Source organism: Planococcus citri, chromosome 1, assembly GCF_950023065.1.
Source record: "Planococcus citri chromosome 1, ihPlaCitr1.1, whole genome shotgun sequence".
Taxonomy (NCBI): domain Eukaryota; kingdom Metazoa; phylum Arthropoda; class Insecta; order Hemiptera; family Pseudococcidae; genus Planococcus; species Planococcus citri.
In genome coordinates this window covers 17,482,994-17,504,201 of record NC_088677.1, presented here as the reverse complement: position 1 = coordinate 17,504,201, position 21,208 = coordinate 17,482,994, and the positions used below count along the sequence as shown (strand labels likewise).

Here is a 21,208-nt window from a genome sequence, read left to right as displayed (position 1 = left end):
TACAATGTACACAATTGTATTTAGGAAGGAAGAACAAAAATCGAAGTAGGCCTATGTAAAATGCAATATAAAAAAAATACATATCACAACGTTAATACGAATATAGGTGAGCTGAGCTGGGGGGCAAGATGATTCATTCGCAAGTACATCGATGTTTAGGACACTGAGCTCCGTAGACGATACACTGATCCTGGCAATACTCATCTGCTCCAGGTTCGTCCGCAATTTCTCCAATAGCCGAACACGATTCACTGCGGGAGCATTAAAAAAAATAAAATAAAATAAGTACGTACATATTATACTTAGATGGATAGATAAGTGCACCTGAAATTAATTAATTCACCAAATTAATCAAAGTTTACTTACGGACAAGTACAGAAATCTTTCGGGCAAACCGATGGAAAATTTACACAATTTGCCTGACACCATTTATCCATGCCAGCAATAATTTGATATCTTTTACTAGCTTTGCATACTTGTGAGCTGAAAAAATAATATTGTATGGAACGTTATGAAAAAATAAATTTAAAAAAAACACGACGAGGAACAAAATATGGAAATTCTGGTTTTCTCACCTAACAACACTCGGATAGGACAACTGAGGACCAGATTTTGCAGAATACTCTCTGGACAACAAGGCGGCCGAATGTGCGAATTCATTTACAAACTGCGGTGGTAGACCGGATGAGCTGCTCACTATTCTAATATCGGCGCAATTTCTAAACGTCTCCGGGTGTCCGCATCCTAAACCTTCGGTACCATTTTCACATTTACCCCACATGTTTCCTGCCATATACGTACAAATAACGTTAATGAAATTGCATACACTGTAGCTTTGAAGGCAGAATGTTATCACGATATATTGTGCTGGGTCGTTCTGTCTCATTCCATTGGCTTACCAGTGTAATAAGTCCATTGAAGTACGCATTGCGAACACGTCAAATATGGTGGTAACCTAACCTTATAGTAAAAAGTTTCTTTTTTACTAGAATCTGGCGGTATTAAATACCTTACTTCTCGGGTGCCATGAACAAATAGTGGGAACCTAGCCAATAAAAAAAGGTGTTCGATTGATCAATAGGTACGAGTATCTTACAAGTTATACTACAAATAATAATTTAATGCCCAATAATTTGCCTACTGTCGAGTTGCAGGAGCAAGTTCCACAATGGTTTTACATCGTTCTATGGGTATTTTACACATTACATTGCTCGTTTGATTTTTCAAAAAAATTAATTCATGAAAATAGCAATTTCCGAAATTAGACAATCGGCAAATTATTGGCGGTTCCAAAAGTACACACGATCGGTATGTTATGTTACCTATCAAAACAATTTTGTGTCGCTTCGTATTTTGGATTATTGTTCGGACAAAGATACAGTTCGAATCTTCCTCTGTGATTGGATGTTAATTCAATGACTATGTCGATAACCTAAGCACAGATACGTATAAATCAATGCGAACCAATAAGTAAGCAATATTGATATTCAATCATTTTTTTATAGTTTGGCAGTCCCATCAGTAAACCCTGAGATGTGACTCTGGGCTTCGCACTAGTATATATGAAGCCAATAAGACTGTAACAAGAATGCAACATACTTGACCAGCGAAATAGTGTCTGCTGATGATACCTCTTCCAAATTCCCCGCCGGCTTCATGCGGTCTAGGTGTTGGATGGTGGTAAGGATCACCGCATAAGCCACATTTACCTCCATTCTGCAACCACTGCACTGAAAATAACGGTCAACGTGTTTTGTACAATTTTTTAGACTATCGATTACAATATGCCTGCATTAGGGTGGACTGAAAACGATGAAATCATATTTTGGGAGCATCACTGCAGTGGAAAAGATCCCTCTCGGAAAAACTTAATTTCATCATTTTCTGCTCACCCCAAATATCTATCAGTCACAACTGCCCAAAAAAAAGGAGGAAAACAAGCGAGTGCGAGATTAGATTACATATACAGACCTGAATATCCACCGCAGTACAGCTCATTGTCGTTATAGTCGACCGGATTCGGATATCCGAATCGCCACATACTATTCCGAGCTGGAGGCTCCATTAGCCTGCCATGAGCACGTACATATTCGTTTTGAATCTAAAATCAAAATGTATTAATTAGCGGCCAAATCACACAGTTCAAAAATACTAACTAGAGATCGATCAATGTATGCAGTAGTAGGTAGGTAGGTCTAGGTGGGTAGGTACTTTGAAAATTAAACCACGTAGATGTTATCACGAGTGAATATTATAGGGTCATTCTATATCAATTGTGTAATTGGGAATTGGACTTCGATGAAAGATGACGAATGGCGCAAACTGCAGGTCTCAAAGTGCATTCCATTATTTTTTGCTGATTTGCAGTCACTTCACTTCTATGTCTTATTCATATTTTTAAGTAATCAAACTTGGGTCCTGTTTTCCTATCGCTACTATTATGACCATTTGACAGCGCGATGATTAGGGTTGATTAGCCACTAGCCAGAAGCCACAAGAGTATCAATGAGCGGGGAAGTTTACATCGTCAAAAACGTGACACACGATTCTTAAGAATCTAACCTCAACCAGCGGTATGAGTATGAATAAAAGTGCTAGAGCCGGCGCCAGTGCATTGCAATGCACTGTGCCTACATCTTACTCGTACGTACTTAATACGCGTATAAAGACGCATAATTATGGGGATAGGTAGAGGTACCGAACATAGGTACCTGCAGTTTGTAAAATGAGTCAATAGTTGGAAAAAATACTGCGCTGCACGTTAAAAGTTGATCTACCTTGACGAATCGGCCACGAAAATCAACAACTTCGGTATCTATTAGGCACTACCAAACCAGCAATGCGCTGTTGGTACTCATATTTTCGAGAGCCATCATCATCGTCGTCGTCGTCGTTGTAAAATCAGCTGGTCGAATCGATGAATTCGAAAGACAAACATTGAATGTAAGCGTGCCGATGCACCATTCAGAAATAGGTATACTTACATCCTTATGTTACCCAACATAAGCTATAGCTGCAGATGGATCTTATAACTACACACATGAATGGCAGAATTAAAAGAATGGTCAACATTGCCAACAAACAAAATAACGAGGAATACCTTCGTAAACACCGTTCAGCCATTACCGTACTTACCTACTACATTTATGACGTTGGCAAATGTCTTTAAAAATGCTGGATTAGAAATAACATTCAAGGATGGAAAGTAGAAGCGAAAAACAGCTCAAGGACATGCTTTATTTTGCGAAGTGTGAATTTCCCACCAGCTCCCATCCCCTGAGGTGCTACCTCGGGTGAGAAAATAATTTCCTATTAATGCCAAAAATCCCTTCCCCCGGTTTACAAAAAATCAAAAAAATGAAAACAAAATAAATTCAAGTATTATCCCAAATTCTTTATTTCTGCGTTAGAATTTTTCTAAAAAATTCAAGAAAACATTTTCTCCAGCCAGTCTTCCTAGACACATTGACTCCTAATAAGAAGCTCCCAAAGTTGAAAACACAAAAAAATTTAAATAATTCAAAATCAAGACTTTTTTATTTGAAAATTATTCATTTCTGCGTCAGAATTGTTCAAGACAACCCATTTTTCAGGAAAACACCTTCGTCAGACCCCACCAATGATATTTCGATACTGTAATACATACAAAGAAGTGCTATGTCCTTTTGTTATGAAAAGGACATAGCACGTCTGTGTATTACAGTATCGATTTGTTCTATTTTAGTGTAAAGCCCTGCAAATTCAAGAAAAATAAAAAAAGTCTGTCCAAGTTCCAAAATTGTCTGACAATCTGTCTGTCTGGCTCCGTATTGCCATTGACCCATGAGTCTCAACTCTCAAGATCACTGACCTACCTTTGTAGCCTCCTAAGGTTTTCTGTCTACCTGTATATCCTCTTAAGGTTCGCTGACCTATCTGTCTAGCCACTCATGGTCATGTATCAGTCAGACTGTCCTCTCAATGCCATTGATCGGTCTCTTTGACTTCTCAAGGTCGTCTGTCCTTCTACCCGGTCTCTGAAGGTCGTCGGGCTGGCCTTTCATGGTTGTCTGCGTACTTGTCTAACGTATTAAGGTCATTGACCCGTCTGTTGAATCTCTCAAGGTCATTGACCTGGATGACTAGCATCTCACGGTCATTGATCGTCTAACGTATTAAGGTCATTGACCCGGCTGTTGAATCTCTCAAGGTCATTGACCTGGATGACTAGCATCGCAAAGGTCATTGACCTGTTTATCTAACCTCTCAAGTTCATTGACCTGGCCATCTAGCTTCTCAAGGTCACTAGTTTACCTGCCTGGCCTCTCAGCAATTTAGTAATTTTGTTTCACTTAAGTTCTTCTTACAAGTCAAATTTTTATTTTACCAACACAAATGTGGAAATTTTTCTCACGAATTTGACAACTCAATGGGTTTACAAATTCACAAGTAAGTTTAAATTGCAACATCCGAATTCAGTGGGGGGGGGGGCATGGGTGTGTATGAGGGGCTTGACTAAAGTGAACCAAAAAATTCACCATTTTAAAAATTTCCCCCAATACTTCGATTTTTCACTTTTTTGAAATTTAGGGTCTCACTGGGGCCACTCATTTCTCACCATGGAGCTGAAAATATTCTCATCGCAGGATTTTCTCGCGTTAGGTTCCATTTGGCATCTGGGCCTTCATTGCAAACTATCCAACCTCAACATTCCACTTTATACTTATTATAAAAATGATTCGCTTATTCTTGCAAAATCAAACATTTGTCGTTAAAATTGGAACAGAAATATCAAATGAAAAAATAGTGTCCATTAGGGTACCATCAAGGATGATCTGAAGCCCATTGACTGTGAAGCACCTGGTGTTTGCTGACGATGTTTGCCTTCTAACTCAAGACTACTCCTTAGAAGAAGCTATCATTAAATTACAGTCATCTGTAAATGGAATCTGTGACTGGTACAATCAATGGAAACTGAAACTTAACCCTTCCAAATGCGAATCTTAAAGTAATATAGAGTGAAAACTCGATATTACTTTATGTGAATCAAAAATCTTTATATTAAGAAGGGACAGCCACAAAACTGTATTTCGCTCGATAACTCAGAAATTCCATGGGAATCAGACACTGAGTGTGAGATATCTAGGTGCATAGCTTGATTTCAAGACTTCATTTCTCTATGCACAATTGCACATCGAGAAGAAATATTGCAATTGGCTTACCAAAGACTTTGATCACTCTATCTTCTCAGAAACAAGAAATCAAAACTCAATGTAAGCTGTGGAAAAATTATATACACCTGCTTACTTAGACCCATCTTAACTTATGGATGCATAACATGGCTGAATACATCAAACACCTATATCAAGAAGATGGAAATCTTTCAAAACAAAATAATGCGAATTATTACCAAGAGCCCATGGTTTGTACGCAACCTCCAGTTTCAAAAAGAACTCGAATTAACCTCAATAAAAGAACATACAAATGCGAGAAATTAAAGAAATAACTGAGGAGGTGGATAGCAAAACGCAATAACTCCAAAATTACGAAAATTGAGTTTGATATCTATCCTTATGTAAAATTCAACGGGGAATCCATTCCCGGTGTCAGATTTTGTCCATCAGTTGAATATCATAGCGCAATCGAGGAAAACAAGTCTGATTTTAGAGCTAAATGCATTGAAAAATGAGATTTTGTTTGCAAAACGCAATAACTCCACTACTTTTTATACATTTCAGTTGCGCAGATGTGGTAACACTGTTTTTTTTCATCGGGTGGGTACTGAAAATCGTTGGGTAGGAGTTACTTAAAAAAATGGTGCTTTCGTTGCCACTCTCTGAATGCCATATCACACACAGGAATTGTTTGAATTTGACATTCCAGTTTTTTAATTGTTTTTTATCGAAAATTCTCGATTCAACATCAATTTTTTCAAATAAAAAATACGTTTTTTTGCAGAAAAACACCAACAAAAAAAATTTTGCGTTCAAAACGCAATAACTTTTTTTTCTTTTCCTCACTGTGCTTACCCAGGTGACCGAAATTTTGAAATTGAGTGGAAATTTTATTTGTGGCACCTTCCCCTTTCATTTGACACCAGTTTCGGAACTCGACCCCCCACCCTTCCCCTCCTGACAATTTTTCCTAATTTCCCAAAAAAACCAAAAATGGAGTTATTGCGTTTTGCTATCCACCTCCTCAACTAATCTAACAACACCTACTCCAAATCGGCATCTACAGCCAAAATTAGCTCAAGACATAATTGATATGATTTAAGTATGTAATATTGTTTGCTTGGGAGTTATAGTGACATTTACACTGGTCCGCGAAAAACAATCAATAAATAAGTCTATCTAAATCTATTGTATCTTCTCACCCGAGGAAACAACTTTAGGGGCCGGTATAGCAAGAAAATCAGAAAAATGTTTCCACCATATAAATATGGTAGGTGTCTACCTACTTAGACCTATCTGGCTATACATATTTATACATAGCCTATTTATAAATTGTATTTTAAATAGGTAGGTAAGCATTCAGTTTTACCTGAAAAATTAAAACGCTAATAAATAAAGTGGTGCAGGAAAATCCATGTCCTATGGTCAAACAGCAGATCATTTTTACGGTATTTTTCTGAAAAAAAAAGAACACGAGCACACAAATCAATATTATTGAGAAAATAAACATTATTACATTGGCAAGAAGGTGACTCAGTAAGTAGATACCTACTTACTCGTATCATAGTCAGTAAAAACGAAATAACTAATGCATCATAACTTGAGAAACAAATACGAAAAAATACTTAAGTAAATGGTAAAAAAAAATTATATTAGTGTAGGTATTTTGGTTATGCTCTTTTGGTAGCTGCCACACTAAATTGTTGGTATGATAGGAGAGGTAGGTACCTATTAGCCAGTAGCCATTCGGTAGAGGTGCTAGGTGTAGGTATGCGATTAAAATTGCAAATTTAGGCACGTAAACGTAATTTAACGTCAGCCCTGATGGCAGTAATTTTGCGAAAAATTTTTCAATCGCACGAGGCATTTCCCTATATAGGTTCATAAACGAAACGATTATACAAGGATGCCGATTTGATGTGTTGCTCTTGCTCATCGTCAGCTTTAGCTAAGCTAATATACGAGTAATTTGAAAACGAAGCTATAAGTTATAATTAGGGTGCGGCATTATATGCAAATGCATATTTTGCAGATGATCTCGGAGTCTAAAAGTAATGAAAGCATTTTACGTTTCAGGGAAATCCCTGCATTTTGAGCCCAATTTCATTTTACATATTTTGCATATTTTGGGAAAAAACGTGTATTTTTACATATTTCGAGTATTTTTTACACATTTTTCACACATATTTTCACATATTTTGCCAAATTGAAAAATTGCTCAAAAAACAGTCATTTTACATTTTTATTCTCGTAAAAAATTGTATTAAAAAATAAATTTTAAATAAAAAAAATTTTTTAAAAAATGTTTTCTCTGCGAATTTGAATTTTTGTTCTTTTTTTTCATTTTTCTTTGGTGTTTAGACTTCGAGTAAAATTTCGACCACAATTTTGAACGCGGTTTTCGAACAGCTACGAAATGACACCCATATCGAAGTTGCATATTTTTTACATATTTCAACAAAAACGCATATTTTGGCCATATTTGGAATAAAAAAGATCGCATATTTAATGCATATTTCGGCCTTTTTACTCACATATAATGCCGCACCCTAGTTATAATAGTAATAACTATTAGTAGGTATCTTTTATTAGGAACTAAGTAGTGGAAGTGGTACTATAACTCGTCCATCGACCGCCGATCAAGCGGTCGATTTAACGAAGAAAGATCGATTAGCAGTCTTGATACTCATCTTTTATGACAATTTAAAATTGGCGCCACTATAGGTATACGTACCTACGTTCCAAAATATTTCCCTAGTTTCAAGAACGATAGCTTTCAATATTTTGGCATAATTTCATTTGAGACTGGACCATTTTTCTCAAAACAGGTTAGGTAGGGGCTTGAGCGAAAAAAACACGACTTTTTTCAAAAATTCTCCCTCTTTGAGAGCCTGTATTTCCTCTCCAGAGACACCCTCTAGAGCTGAAACTTGTTCTGAGTAACTTTCAACTCAAAATAAAGGTCAAAATCTGCAGACTTTTTTTTGAACAATCTACCATAATGTGAAATAACCCACCTCAACACCTAACTAAATCTTCGTTGGTATATGATATCAAGTCGTCTGCGAGTATAGCGCGGATGTAAATACTAAACATAGACAGAGGTATCAGGTAGCAAACAGAAAAGTAGCCAAGTACTCGTATTATGGATGGCGCATGGCGTTAATTATGACATCCGACGTCTGACACAAGACACCGCGCTGACCTTCGTCAGTTGTTCCGCCAAAGTGCACCTGTTCTCAAACAAATCGCTCGTGGCTTTTCGTCTTAACGAGATTCGACGATCGGGCTTTTTTTTCACAACATCGCAGCATTGAGATTGAGTACACACCCCTTGGTTCAGTCAGTGCTTCGTACTTGATAGCAGCATATTTCTCAGAAGAGTCAGAAGTAAGACTGCTCAGTGACTGAACTGAAAACTAATATCTAGACGATGGGCTCACATTCCTTATTTTTTTAAATTTTACTTATTCTTTTTTTTTTGTAACATTTGGTACATTTGATTTTATTTTTATTTTTTATGCAACATACAAAACTCGCAAACACGAAACCAGTTTTTTGTTGCGTTTTGTTTTTCGCTTTATTTATTTATTTTTTAATTTTCGAGTGCAAACTAGTTATTCCGATCGGTATGGATGAACACTGTGCGAACAGTCATCCTCATCCTCTCAGTTTTTCTACAGGCGGATTCAAAACAGATAGAAATGCTAGATAGGTAGTAGGTACCAATTAAAGAAGCAGGGGCGTGAATCGCGACGCTTACTCCCTGCGATGATCGAGCACCTAATAGGCCAATACATACCTCTAAATCTAAACCTAATTTGCAGTTGCATGCAACGTAGTACGTGACGCACACATTAACGCATAGGTAATTGCACAGGGTGAAGAAAACAACCCAGGTAGCGGGTACCTAGTCTATTACCTAGGTATTTTATTTCATCTCAAGTATTTATAACGTCTGGTTCATTCACTCGAGTCTGGATTCTGGAACACTCGAAGCGGTTTGACTTGTATTTTGCAGACCCCTTCGTCGATATTGTGGTCACGCAGCCCTAGTTGTGGCCATAGTCTCTCCGAAAAAGTGGTTCAAACTTTGTAAAAGGTACGCCTCTACCCCCTCCCTCCCTTCCTCCCTTCAGTTTTGGCTTTTGGCAACTTTGGAATCAATCTTTTAAAAGTTTGAACAATAATATACCTACAATAATACTGATTTTAAAGCAACTGGAAATAGCAGAAATTTGAGCAGTATTTTTTTTTGGGGGGGGGGAGGGGTTGTCAGAGATAAAAATGCTAAATGATTTCAAATTTTCAAAAACGGTCAAGTATTGTTTTAAAAAAACATTGGAATGTTTCTATTTATTTGGTTCTGTTTTTTTGAAAATTTTTAAGTTAATTTTTGCATTCTTGGAAATTTTTGAAAATTTTGTTCGACCAAAACGAGAGCAAAGCTCTGAAAAGTTGATATTAAAAAAAAAAACAAAAACGTTATTTTTGAGGCGAGAGGTGGATTCAACATTTTTTAAATTCTACAAGTAGTTTACTTGAAACTTTACTGCATACTTAATTTCAATACGCTAAGAAGTCGATTGCAAGACGTAAATTTCAGTCGTTTTGGAGCCTCCAGCAACTTTTTGAAAATTACCGGAGCCTCCAGCAGATTTTTGAAACTTGAAATTTTCCAAAAATTTTATCAAATGGAGTTGGAAATCCGAAATTTATTCTGCAAACTAATTTCAATACGCTAAGAAGTCGACTGCAAGTACATTTCAAGTCGTTTTGGAGCCTCCAGCGATTTTTTTGGAAATTACTGGAGCCTCCAGTAGATTTTTAAAACTTGAAATTTTTACAATATTTCATCAAATGGAGTTGGCAAGCCAAAATTTACTCTGCAAACTAATTTCAATATGCTAAGAAGTCTACTGCAAGTAAATTTCAAGTCGTTTTGGAGCCTCCAGCGATTTTTTGGAAATTACTGGAGCCTCCAGTAGATTTTTAAAACTTGAAATTTTTACAAAATTTCATCAAATGGAGTTAGAAAACCAAGTGGTTTTGAAGCTTCCAGCTGAGTTCCAGCTACTTTTTTGGAAATATCAATTTTCCTAAAAGCGTCTATGAAACCTTTCAAAAAGTCACCAGAGGCTCTAAAATGACTTGAACCCACCTCAAGTCATTCTCAGAGGGTGTTAAAATTGGAGTGCAGATAAAATTTCGGCTTTCCATCTCCATTTGATTAAATTTTTGGGGAATTTCAAGTTTCAAAAATCTACTGGAGGCTCCAGTAATTTTCAAAAAGTTGCTGGAGGCTCCAAAACGACTTGAAATTTACCTGCAGTCGAATTCTTAGCGTATTGAAATTAGTTTGCAGAATGAATTTCGTCTTTCCAACTCCATTTTGATGAAATTTTTGGGAAATTTCAAGTTTCAAAAATCTACTGGAGGCTCCAGAACTGCTCAAAACGGTTTGAACCAGTTTCCAATCGATTTGGCAGGTCAAAAATAGGGAAGGTCCCAAATTTCAGCTTTCTAGGCCAATTTGGTAAAATTTTGATTTTTTTCCCACATTTTTGGCCAAAATTTGATTTTGAAAATTTACCAAAAATCGAAAAACGCACTTTAGCACTTTAAATTTTGACATGGTGATGAATTTATGCCTGCTCTTTCAATTTACCTTTGTACAGTTTAAAAATTTTCGTTCAAGTCCTTTATTGTTGGAACACAAAATCTGCGATTTCGGCTGACCTGTCAATCAAAATGGCCGCCATCTTGTGTGTAGGGTCACCTTTTTTTTTTTTTTAGGACAAGGGCTAGAAATGTTCCTTAGGACTTCCCCTTTAAGAAAAAAGTTGTCTCGGAGGATCGACAGGGGGTGCAATTGATCCCTAAGTGGGCCCCCGACTATAAAAATGCACTTGAAATTTTGGCTGGTGATTAATTTTTCCATCCTCTTTTGTTCTAGCTTCGTTCGACTCAAAAATCTTGGTGCAAGTTACATTGGAAAGAAAACTTTGCGATTTAGACTGACCTGTCAATTAAAATAACTGCCATTTTATTAATACATATAAGGCCAACTTTTATTTTGGCGAGTTTGCTTTAAAATATCCCTTAGGATGTCCCCTTCAAGAAAACGTTTGTCTCAGAGGATCGGATGAGGGAAGTGCAATCGTTCCTCTTGTCATATGCCGGACTAATAGACTACATATGTATGCGAATAGTCATTCGGTGTTTATTTATTTTCGCCAATTTCTAACTTTTAATTGAGGTCATTTTTTAAGGGAGGTCGTTTTCAACTTTATTAAAATGCTTCTCACGAAGAATACACTGCGATGTCATATTTTTCAGCCTCGCTTCGAACGAAGACCTTCCTCCAGCAGTGCTTCGCAATTTTTTCCTTCGTCTTCATCGTCGTGCAATCTTGAGCAAGTACTCTTGAGCCTGTAGGCAGTACAAGTGTACATATTTTTCGCGTTAGCACTCACTACTTGATTTCAGTAAAAGCATTTAATCGAATGCGTTCCTACTGTAAAGATAGGGATACTTTTTTTTTTTTACCTAGGCACGCGACGCTTGGTTATAGGTTCTCAGGTACATTATGTACATGTTAGTATAAATTGTGTATGTGTATGTCTGCGTATTACGTAGGAACACTTTGCCGCGTTTCCATTTTAATTGCTTTATCTATCTTTATTTGATTTGGAACGTGATAGAATTTTAATCAACGAAGCCACACTCCGCTCCGCTCGTCTCGTACATTCAACCGTAATGTAACAAGAGTGGACTACACAATATTTTTTATCGATCGCTTTTACATTTTGTATTATTGAGGCGAGGAAGCCGGTTTCTGGTACCTTTTGCTACGCGACAACGACAGAAGGCATCGCGACAGCCGAGTCGTGTCACCACAGTTTTGCAGACTTGTGCTTGATGGTCCTTGGTAGGGTACCAAAGCTGAGTATATTGGGATTCTTAGGTAAGAGATGTTTTGTGGATGAGAGATTATGTATAGAGGTACTTACTCTTATCGTTATTATTACGTATATAGGGATAGACAGAGACACGCCGCTTAGATAGGCCTACCAGACATCACAGATGAGCCGGCTGCTAGGTAAATGTAGACGAATACGGAGGTACGATTACGACTCGTTTCGAGTTGCTAACTTGTTTTCGATATATATTCTTTTTTCCGAGTTTATATATTCGCCAAAGCCGTATAGACTGGCACTGGCCAGTCCACAGATCGTACTCTACTCTGCCTTGAATGAGTTCAACTCGATGCCATTGATAACTATTGTGCAGGGTCATTGATCGATTGTGTGGAATCTCTCCTCTCGTTCTCTCATCTATACCTAGTTTTGCAATTTCATTTTTCGCGAAAAAAAACCGAACAACAACAAACAAGCTGGGTGACATGTGCGCCAAATGGGCTCAAGTACATTCATTTCTAGTACGATTAGGTAGGTAAGGGTAGGTACTGGATTTTACTCGATGAATTTTGCGCATTGTTTTTTGTTTTGTCTGCGAAAAAATGAAATTAGAAAACCGAAGTTATTGCATAATTTGATCGATGATCCTACACGGATGTTGCTAGCACTAGAACAATGACGCACACACGGTTGTTCTAAACATGTTTCACGTACTCGTAGGTACTTACTACTTATAGACATTCGTTTGTTTATAGTACGAGTACCTACATATAGTGCAATGGATGTACCAGAGTTATGTAGTGTACTCGTATTACGATTATGTCATAAGTACATATTGTTAAACACACGAACTAGTAGGCAGGTCCATATTCGTGAGGTGGACGCCGGACGGTGGTCAAAGGCATACTTGCAGAATTTTCTGTTTTCGCCCAAATCTAACCTGGTCAACTGTCGTGTGTTTGCTCGTCATTAAAATTCCATCCGAGATCGGTATGCGGTTCATCTTCCACTTCTTGTTACAATGCGAGGCGAGGGGAAGTGAGACACGTATTTAATTTGGCTAAAAAAAATTCTTCATAGGCAAGGCTTCTTTACAGTATTAAGACGACGAAGGCGTCTTATAGCGTGATGTTGAATCTTCGATGAATTGAAAATTTTGAAATCGTGCTAGGTCGAGTACACGGGTAGAGGGAAAGGTTTTGATTTTCGTTTCAAAAAAAGAGACACTCTCTCTATGTCAGATTAGGAGTTACTTTTATTATGTTATGCTCAATGGCGGCTACAGATTGGAGAAGATGATGCACTTGCTGACAAAATTGACGATCTGTTCAAAAAATTGTTTATTTTTTCAAAAGGTTTTACCCCCGATTCGCACGGGGGATGGGGCTGAATTATTTTTCATTTCAAAATTTATAATTACGGTTATGGGTTAAACCTTACGTCAGATTGCCTGCAATACTGAAATTAATTGAATAGTTATTTCTGAAATGCCTCAAACCATTGGTCAAAATAACAGTTCATCAGGTTGGATTTGGCAAATGGCAATCAACACTGAATGATAGACTAGGTCCACCGAGGGTCACAGCCATCATTGAAGAAGCATTTTAGGAAAAGAAATACGGTTTCGCAGCATTTCTTGATGTAGCACAAGTGTTTGACCATGTATGGCGTAAAGGTCTCCAATTAAGACTTGCAGTCGCAGAAACCCTACCAGAAAATTATGTTCGTTTGCTGAAATCCTATATTACAGAAAGAGCATTCCGGTTATTCCATGGAGATGCCATTCTTTACCTTTAAAGCAATCACTGATAAGGTCTGGATATGCTCGGTAGGGTCGGTAGGGTTTGTTGAGTCTTGATTGAGCATCGGTTAGCTTCGTGATATTCTGTGGTTCACTTTTACTGCACCCAAATGCAAATTTTCCATTTCAGGGCATCCCAGAGTCAGTAATGTACAAAGATGAATTTTTTATGGACATGCACAGAATTGTCTTCAAGGTAAAAGGTAAAGATATCTATGTACTCAGCATCAAATTAATGCAGGAGTGCCTCAGGGTAGTGCTCTGGGACCAATTCTGTATTTAATGTACCTAATTCACATAGCTGATATTAGACCACCAACAGAAGAAACTGAAACTGAAATGTTTCCTGATGACTCTCCAATTTTGTCAGTTCATTCATCCCAAGCCTAAGCAACACAGAATCTACTTACCTTCAAAAAGCCCTTGATGGAATCTCCAAATGGGCAGATCAATAGAAAATCATGCTAAATAAGCAAAAGCCAGCTCATGTTACATTTGCCAAGAGAAAATGTGATGTTCAATATCATCATCGAGTCATATAACCACTCGAGGTGGTATCACATACAAATTAATGGGTACTTTTATGCCAGGGCTGCATACTGATATAAATACCAAAATACCAATACTGGCAATACCGACAAATTTTGAAAATATTTACAAATACTGTTTTACCAATACCGATTAGCAGACTGACGAAGTACCAATTTACAAAATACCTATCTCAGAAGGCGGATTAGCGCACCAAAGAAATCTGCTAAAAAATATGCTATGTGAATATTTTGTAGCGTATTTTTCTCGCGTAAGGCCACCTCACTTTCAAATTATGTGGCGTGTTTCTGCATGCTGGAAGAAACACGTAAGATACCTCCCTTAAATATAATTACTCGTATGTATGCACAACTTGAACCAAAATGAACTAAAAGAAGAAAATGGGAAAATTAAGAAAAACAGAAACTAAATAATTGAAACTAAAACTTTAATTTTTCAGTTTTTTTCCTTGTTTTTTTGTGGTACATATTTTAAGTGAATGTTTTAGCATAGTATAGAAACATTTGCATTCATATGTCCCAGTGGTTTGGTAAATAGAAAAGTCGTTCTCCAACTCAGAGACCCCAGTTTGATCCCCAGCAGAGCCAAATTTTTTTTCATGAATATTGGACATTGGCAGAATTTATTGTGTAAAAAATACGTGCTCTGATTAATGAGCAGAAAAGTATTGGCAGAAAGTTTTGCAACTTCTGCGGGTTTTTTTGTCACGTATCTCATTGGCAGATTTTCACCCAATGGGGTTGGAGCTAGCCATGTTGTTTTGAGACCCTGAGCTCCTCAGTGTTGACCTCTATAGACACTTGGACCAATTTTCAGCCTTTTGATTCTGCTAACAGATGGCATGCGTGATCAGTTAGCTCGGCTAATAACTGGTGGTCCCCCAGTAGGTACTTGGCATGTAATGTTGATAAGTGCACGTAAGATTATTTAATTTAATTACACACACAAGCTTGCCTCTATAGCTGAATTCAAACTGGGTATAGGTACCTCATTAACAGAGGTTTGTGGCTCTACCTACTACACCACTGAGGTACTCGATGTTAAATATCGATGGCTTGGTATAAAAACCTGGTAAGTCCAGATTTCTTCAAAAATGCTTTTTTTGTGGTTTTATTAGTATAAAACATAAAACAACAAGGAATCCGAATTTAAAAACCTTGTAAGTCTAAAGCGCATCCTAGCGCTCTAATCAGCGAAAATACAACATTAAAAACACATAAGTCCGACTTATGAGGTAGGTACATAATTTCATCAATTGTAAATTTGAAAACCTCGTAAGTCCTTCTTAAAAGCCATGTAAGTCGTATGTAAGTACGATGAAAATCTCATATGTTGTCTATAGAAACTTTGTATGTCCTTCCAAATTGCTTTAATCAACTAATTATATTTCATCAACCTATAAAATATCATCAGGCCATACCATTAAGACCTCTAAAATATAATAATGCAATCTAAAACTGCAAATAACAAAATATATGAATGTTTTGAACGTTTTTTTGTTCTCCTGAAAAATTTAGGATTTTGGACTTACGTGGTATTTATACCAAGCCATTGATATACAATCTACATTAAACAGAATGAAATTCTAGCTGCCAGCAGCTAGCCATGCAAAATACCTGGGTATTCATCATGACTCTGGTCTTCCCAAGAGAGAGGGAGGGTAACATATTGATCAGAAGAAAACCCAAACCAACCTAAAACTGTGCCAAATGTACCAGTTGATTGGACATCATTTGAAAATGAAGATCGAGAGTGAAAGGCTAATCCTTATATATTAAAATATGTTTGAAAGAAAACCTTGCCAGAGTCCACCAGCCTCTTCTACTAAACCAATTTCAACGATTTTTTTTTGAAACGTCCCTTTTGACATGTAGAGATATCATCAAGAAAAAAAATCGAAAATTTTGAAATTAAGGGCCAAAAAAATTGAAAAATCACGTTTTCTATTGCGTTTAAACAATAGAATTTTGAATAGAAACCTTGATAGAGTTCGCCAGCCTTTTCCATCGGACCGATTTCGACAATTTTTTTTCAAACGTTCCTTTTGACGTGTAGAATGTCATCAAGAAAAAAATCGAAAATTTTTAAATTAAGGGCCGGAAAAATTGAAAAAACACATTTTCTATTGTGTATAAAATGTGCGTTCCAAAATATTCCCCCTGTTTTAGAAATCAGGAATATTTTGGCATAATCACTGCGAAATATGTACCTAGGTTATATCTATTTGAAGAGAAAACATTTTCAAAACACAAATTTATCTAAAAATATAAACGATTTGCAAATTTTCAAACTCTCAGTAGAACCCTAAAGGTGTTGTTCTTGGATTTTGACGGCAATAGCATATATCGACCCCTCCAAGTACACTTCCGAGGCTGAATTTTTGCCTGAGAGATTTTCGACTCAAATTAATGGTCTTCCTCTCTGAAGGTTCGTAAGGTCAACGAAAACGAATACAATCACTTTCGCGTAAATGAAGCGAACGAAACAAACGCAATGGTGCAGGTGCAAGTGCACTTCACGCGTTGAACCATCCCGCAGCACAACCTTGTACCATACTATGGTAATAGAGATGCGGGTTGATTCGACATATTGTTTAGTTTGTTTGTTTTTTGTTTTTCAGATTTGAAAACGTCTTGACGGTATGGCATCGTAGTAAGTAATCTGACTGACGATGTCGTTGCTCGCAAATCAATTACATAATCGCGTAGAATGATTAGTTCTATACTTCGACTGTGGCTGCACGAATTTTGTCGACCGTAACTAATTGCAAGACGAGTGGCAAGTTCAATGTATCACAATGTCACGGCTTCGATGTTGCACTGCACCTTGATCCTCGCCCTCGCAGCAGGCTGAAGCAAGGGTACCATGGGTACTTACTACTGTTGCTACCAATCGTCATCCTGCTATCCAAGTTTTTCCGAGAGCATCGGAAATACAATTTTATGCAAACGAATAAATTATGCCACACGAGCACACACAAGGGACCAACCCATATGTTTTAGAACTTGGAAACTAACCCATGGGTCATTCCATGCCAAATCATTGAGCTATTTGCACTTAGGGCCGAAGATTTTTTCAATTTTTGACGTGGTTAAAACTTGATGAGAGAAGACGAATGGCGCAAACCGCAGTTTTCAAAATGCTTTTGCAGGAGAGGTAGGGGTGCTAAAAGTTTTGAGGAAAATGGGGATACTTATTCATTTTTCACCATATTAAATATTGAATGATCTCCCAATCCCTCACAAAAGGTGTTGCTGATAATCTATAAAACCCCTGGTAAAATTTTCAAGTTGGTGAAATTTTGGCTGCCCAAATTGATTTTTCAATTTTATGACGAATTTAAAAAAATTCAAAATTCACCATTTTTGGCAATTAGGTACCTATCTATCTAATGTTTTTTTTTTTTTTTTTTTTTCAAAAAAAGTATTTATTTAGTAAAAATGATGGGAATTAGTATTGCAATAACTATTATAACCTCCCTCAAAGTGAATTTCATCATTTTCGGCCATTCTGAAGCCTCCAGTGCGATTTTCGATTCCTTTGGAATTTCAAAATATTTCTCCAGAAGACATAGCATTAATTTGGACAAGTGAAATTCGAGTTGTGACCTATTCAAAACCTATTTTGAAGTGTTTCCGCCCCATTTTTGAACCGATTTTCAGGCGCACATCTCCGAGGATGTGTTTTGAACATCATTTTACAGTTATCATTAAAAATACTCTGGTGAAAAAAAACTGTATTTGCGGTGTAAATTGGAAGTGTGGATAAATTATTTGTTGGATTGGCTCAAAATCAGCCAAAACTCGATTTTTAATCCCCCAAATCAGTTTCTACGTCCCCTAAAGAAATTTTGAAATTGTGTAGAAAAATCGAAAATCGTACCGGAACCTCCAGACGGTCTTGAAAGTGCGAAATTCGGATTCAAGGAGTAGATTTTAGTGTAGAAACAGAAATTCATTCGAATTTCAAAATTTTTCTCACGAGCAGGAAATCTTTTATTTATTTATTTTTTTCCTTGTAAAAATTTTGGTCAAAAAAACACACTCGAGGTGTTCGTTTGAAAAACGATTCAAATGTGGATAAAATCGTTGGCCAATTCGTGTATAAGCCACAACTCGATTTTCAGCTGCCCAAGTTAATTTCCAAGCTTTCTAGAAAAATTTCAAAATTCTGGAGAAATTGAAAATCGCACTGAATTAAGGCACCAGAATGACTCGAAAGTGTAGAATTCGGATTCGTGGGGGGGGGGGGGGGGTGAGAGGTTAGTATAGGCATAGCAATTCACTCGAATTTATAAAATTTTCTTGGGAGCAGGAATTTTTTGATTTTTTACTTTTTTCCTTGTAAAAATGTTGGTCAAAAAAACACACTCGAGATGTCCTCTTGAAAATCAGTCCAAATGTAGATAAAATAGTTGATCGGGTCAGAAATAAGCCAAAACTCGATTTTAAACTCCTCAAATGAAATTGTAAGCATTCTGGAGAAATTTTCAAATTCTGCGGAGAAATCTAAAATCACGCTGGAGCCTCCAGAATGACTCGAAAAGGTGAAATTCCGATTTTGAAGATTGGTTTTGGCCGGGACGAAGGCGTTCGTATGAATCACAAAAAATTTTCTATGCATTAAAAATGTTTGATTTTTTGAATTTTTCACTATGAAATTTATAGTGAAAGATTGGGTCAAAATAAATCTCTTCCTCTTGTGGTTTACTTATGTCCTGAAAATCGACTCAAATATGGACGAACTCGTTTAATAAGTCGAGAATTAACCACAACTCGATTTTTAGCTGCCCAAATTGATTTTCACGCCTTCTCGACAAATTTCAAATTTTTAGAGAAAATTATTTTTTTTTTTAAAGGCAATTGCTAAAAATGGACAATTTTGAATTTTAAAAAATTCGCAATAAATCTAAAAATCAACTCAGGCAGCTGAAAATTTTGTTATATGGGTTTCAGAGCATGCCCTTTCTAAAAGCCATGGTGATGGATATTTACTTCGAATTTTCATTTAATAAATTTAATCGATCCTGCAAATTGGGGAGCTCCTAACACCTCTAAGTGACCCACTTTCCACTGGGCCACAATTCATGTCTAAAATATTACAGGTTCAAATGTGTACCATTAAAAATCTTTGATTTTTTTTTCATGATGAGTGCATTTTTCCAAATTGAAAAAAAAAATGACAAAATAAATTGCAAGAAGGGTTTGAAGAAGTTGGACAAAAAAAAAAATCTCGAATAGATATCTATTAAAAATTAGAGAAGGGCTAAAAATTAAAATAAGCAAAAAATCAAACAAATAAACTCACATTGGTAACTGCGCAAAGGCATGTACAAAAAATCACAGCGAAGAAACGCGCACGAATAAAATACCTCTACATTTATCGACTCGATACTGCGAAAATAATACGAGTATAACAATATTCGAAAAAAAATCTCGCTAAAAAGTACGTAAGTATAAAATAGAACACCGACGATAACGAATATAGTCAAATACTACGAACAAACTAATCCAGAGATCAACAACAAATGCATTGAACATGTCCAACAAACAGATCAAGGTATATGAATCACACCTACCCTAGGTTTTCGCATCCGCAGCATCGCTCGAATCCCGAAACTTGACCTAAGTCACAAGTCACACGAAATACGCGAGGTTTTGCTATACGTAAGTCGCCTATCTGTTTCCGCCGCAGCAACCCAACATCCAACGAGTCATGTCATTTTTCTAACGAGTTTCCAAAAACAAATTAACGTTATTTGCATAAATACTTAATCGCTTCTTAAATTCCGTAACAATCGCGTACCAGCAACGACGAGTGAAGTAAGATATGAAATGGGTATCTCCATCTCCCCCTCTGGATAGGTAGATATAGGTATTATCTACTCTCGTAGCACTTGATCGTGCATCAGATCAAAATTCGTGAATCAGTCGATGGTGCGAAAAAATAGGTATAAATATTAATTCTGTCGAATATTTTACTACAAACGTGTGACTATGACGCTGACGGGTGTAGCGTTAATGGATTTCATAATTAGCCTTTTTTTTTCTCTCTTAATAGGTATAAGATAAATCCGATAAAGAAACGACCGAAAAAAACCACACACACACACAATCGCACAAAACTAACAACTTTTCTTTTTTTCGCTATTTTATAACACATTGACAAAAAAAAACTTTTCCATAGGTCAAGTGATCGCCAATCGGATACACGCTTATCGTATCTAGTCGTATACTGCGGTGTTGGACAGACAGGGCATTTGTTTATCCGCGTAATTGATCAATTGTAGCCACTACGACGACACGTTTTCGACGTCTCACTTCCCCGCCCAAAATTTCATCCTCATCGTCGTCGATTATATAATTGGGACGAGTCTTTATTCTCGACTTCTCGTTTTCGCTGTCATTTTTTTCGATAAAATTTTTAATCTGAATTAAGTAACCTAGACCATTACCATACTATACAGATGGGAAAAAAATCCGACAAAAACAGTCCTCATGCTACGATAGAACAAGTTTACAATTTTTTGACTACCCACTCGAGTATATAAGCTATTCGACAATTTTTTAATTTTTAATTCGCGTCCTTTTTCGCGGAAATATTTTTCGTTTCTTTCGGCAGCCGCCAATGTTTGCCAAAACATACTTCGAATTTGATAATTTTATCACGATTTTGAATAAGTTAACTAGATAGATAGGTACATGGCGACATGGCCTAGATGAAAAATCATCTGGAAACTAAATTTACATCTACTAGATTTATCGATTAAAATTTTAAAATAAAAT

General features: G+C 36.7%; 1 protein-coding gene across 2 annotated transcripts; it reads right to left on the bottom strand.

The window, feature by feature from the left end:
• Window positions 1–20,626, bottom strand: LOC135849479 (uncharacterized). Of its 2 annotated transcripts, XM_065369935.1 has the most exons (9): window positions 19,731–20,626; window positions 6,523–6,609; window positions 1,972–2,101; window positions 1,600–1,730; window positions 1,323–1,432; window positions 900–1,045; window positions 576–786; window positions 367–483; window positions 1–251 (listed from the first exon to the last, which is right to left on the bottom strand). In XM_065369935.1, the coding sequence occupies exons 2-9, from the start codon at window positions 6,592–6,594 to the stop codon at window positions 134–136; spliced, it is 1,035 nt and encodes a 344-aa protein (XP_065226007.1). In that variant the 5' UTR covers window positions 6,595–6,609; window positions 19,731–20,626; the 3' UTR covers window positions 1–133. The 2 variants fall into 2 exon arrangements, with proteins under 2 accessions (XP_065226007.1, XP_065226017.1); XM_065369945.1 differs by lacking the exon at window positions 19,731–20,626 and having other exon boundaries at window positions 1,600–1,725.
• Between the last annotated feature and the right edge of the window lie 582 nt (window positions 20,627–21,208).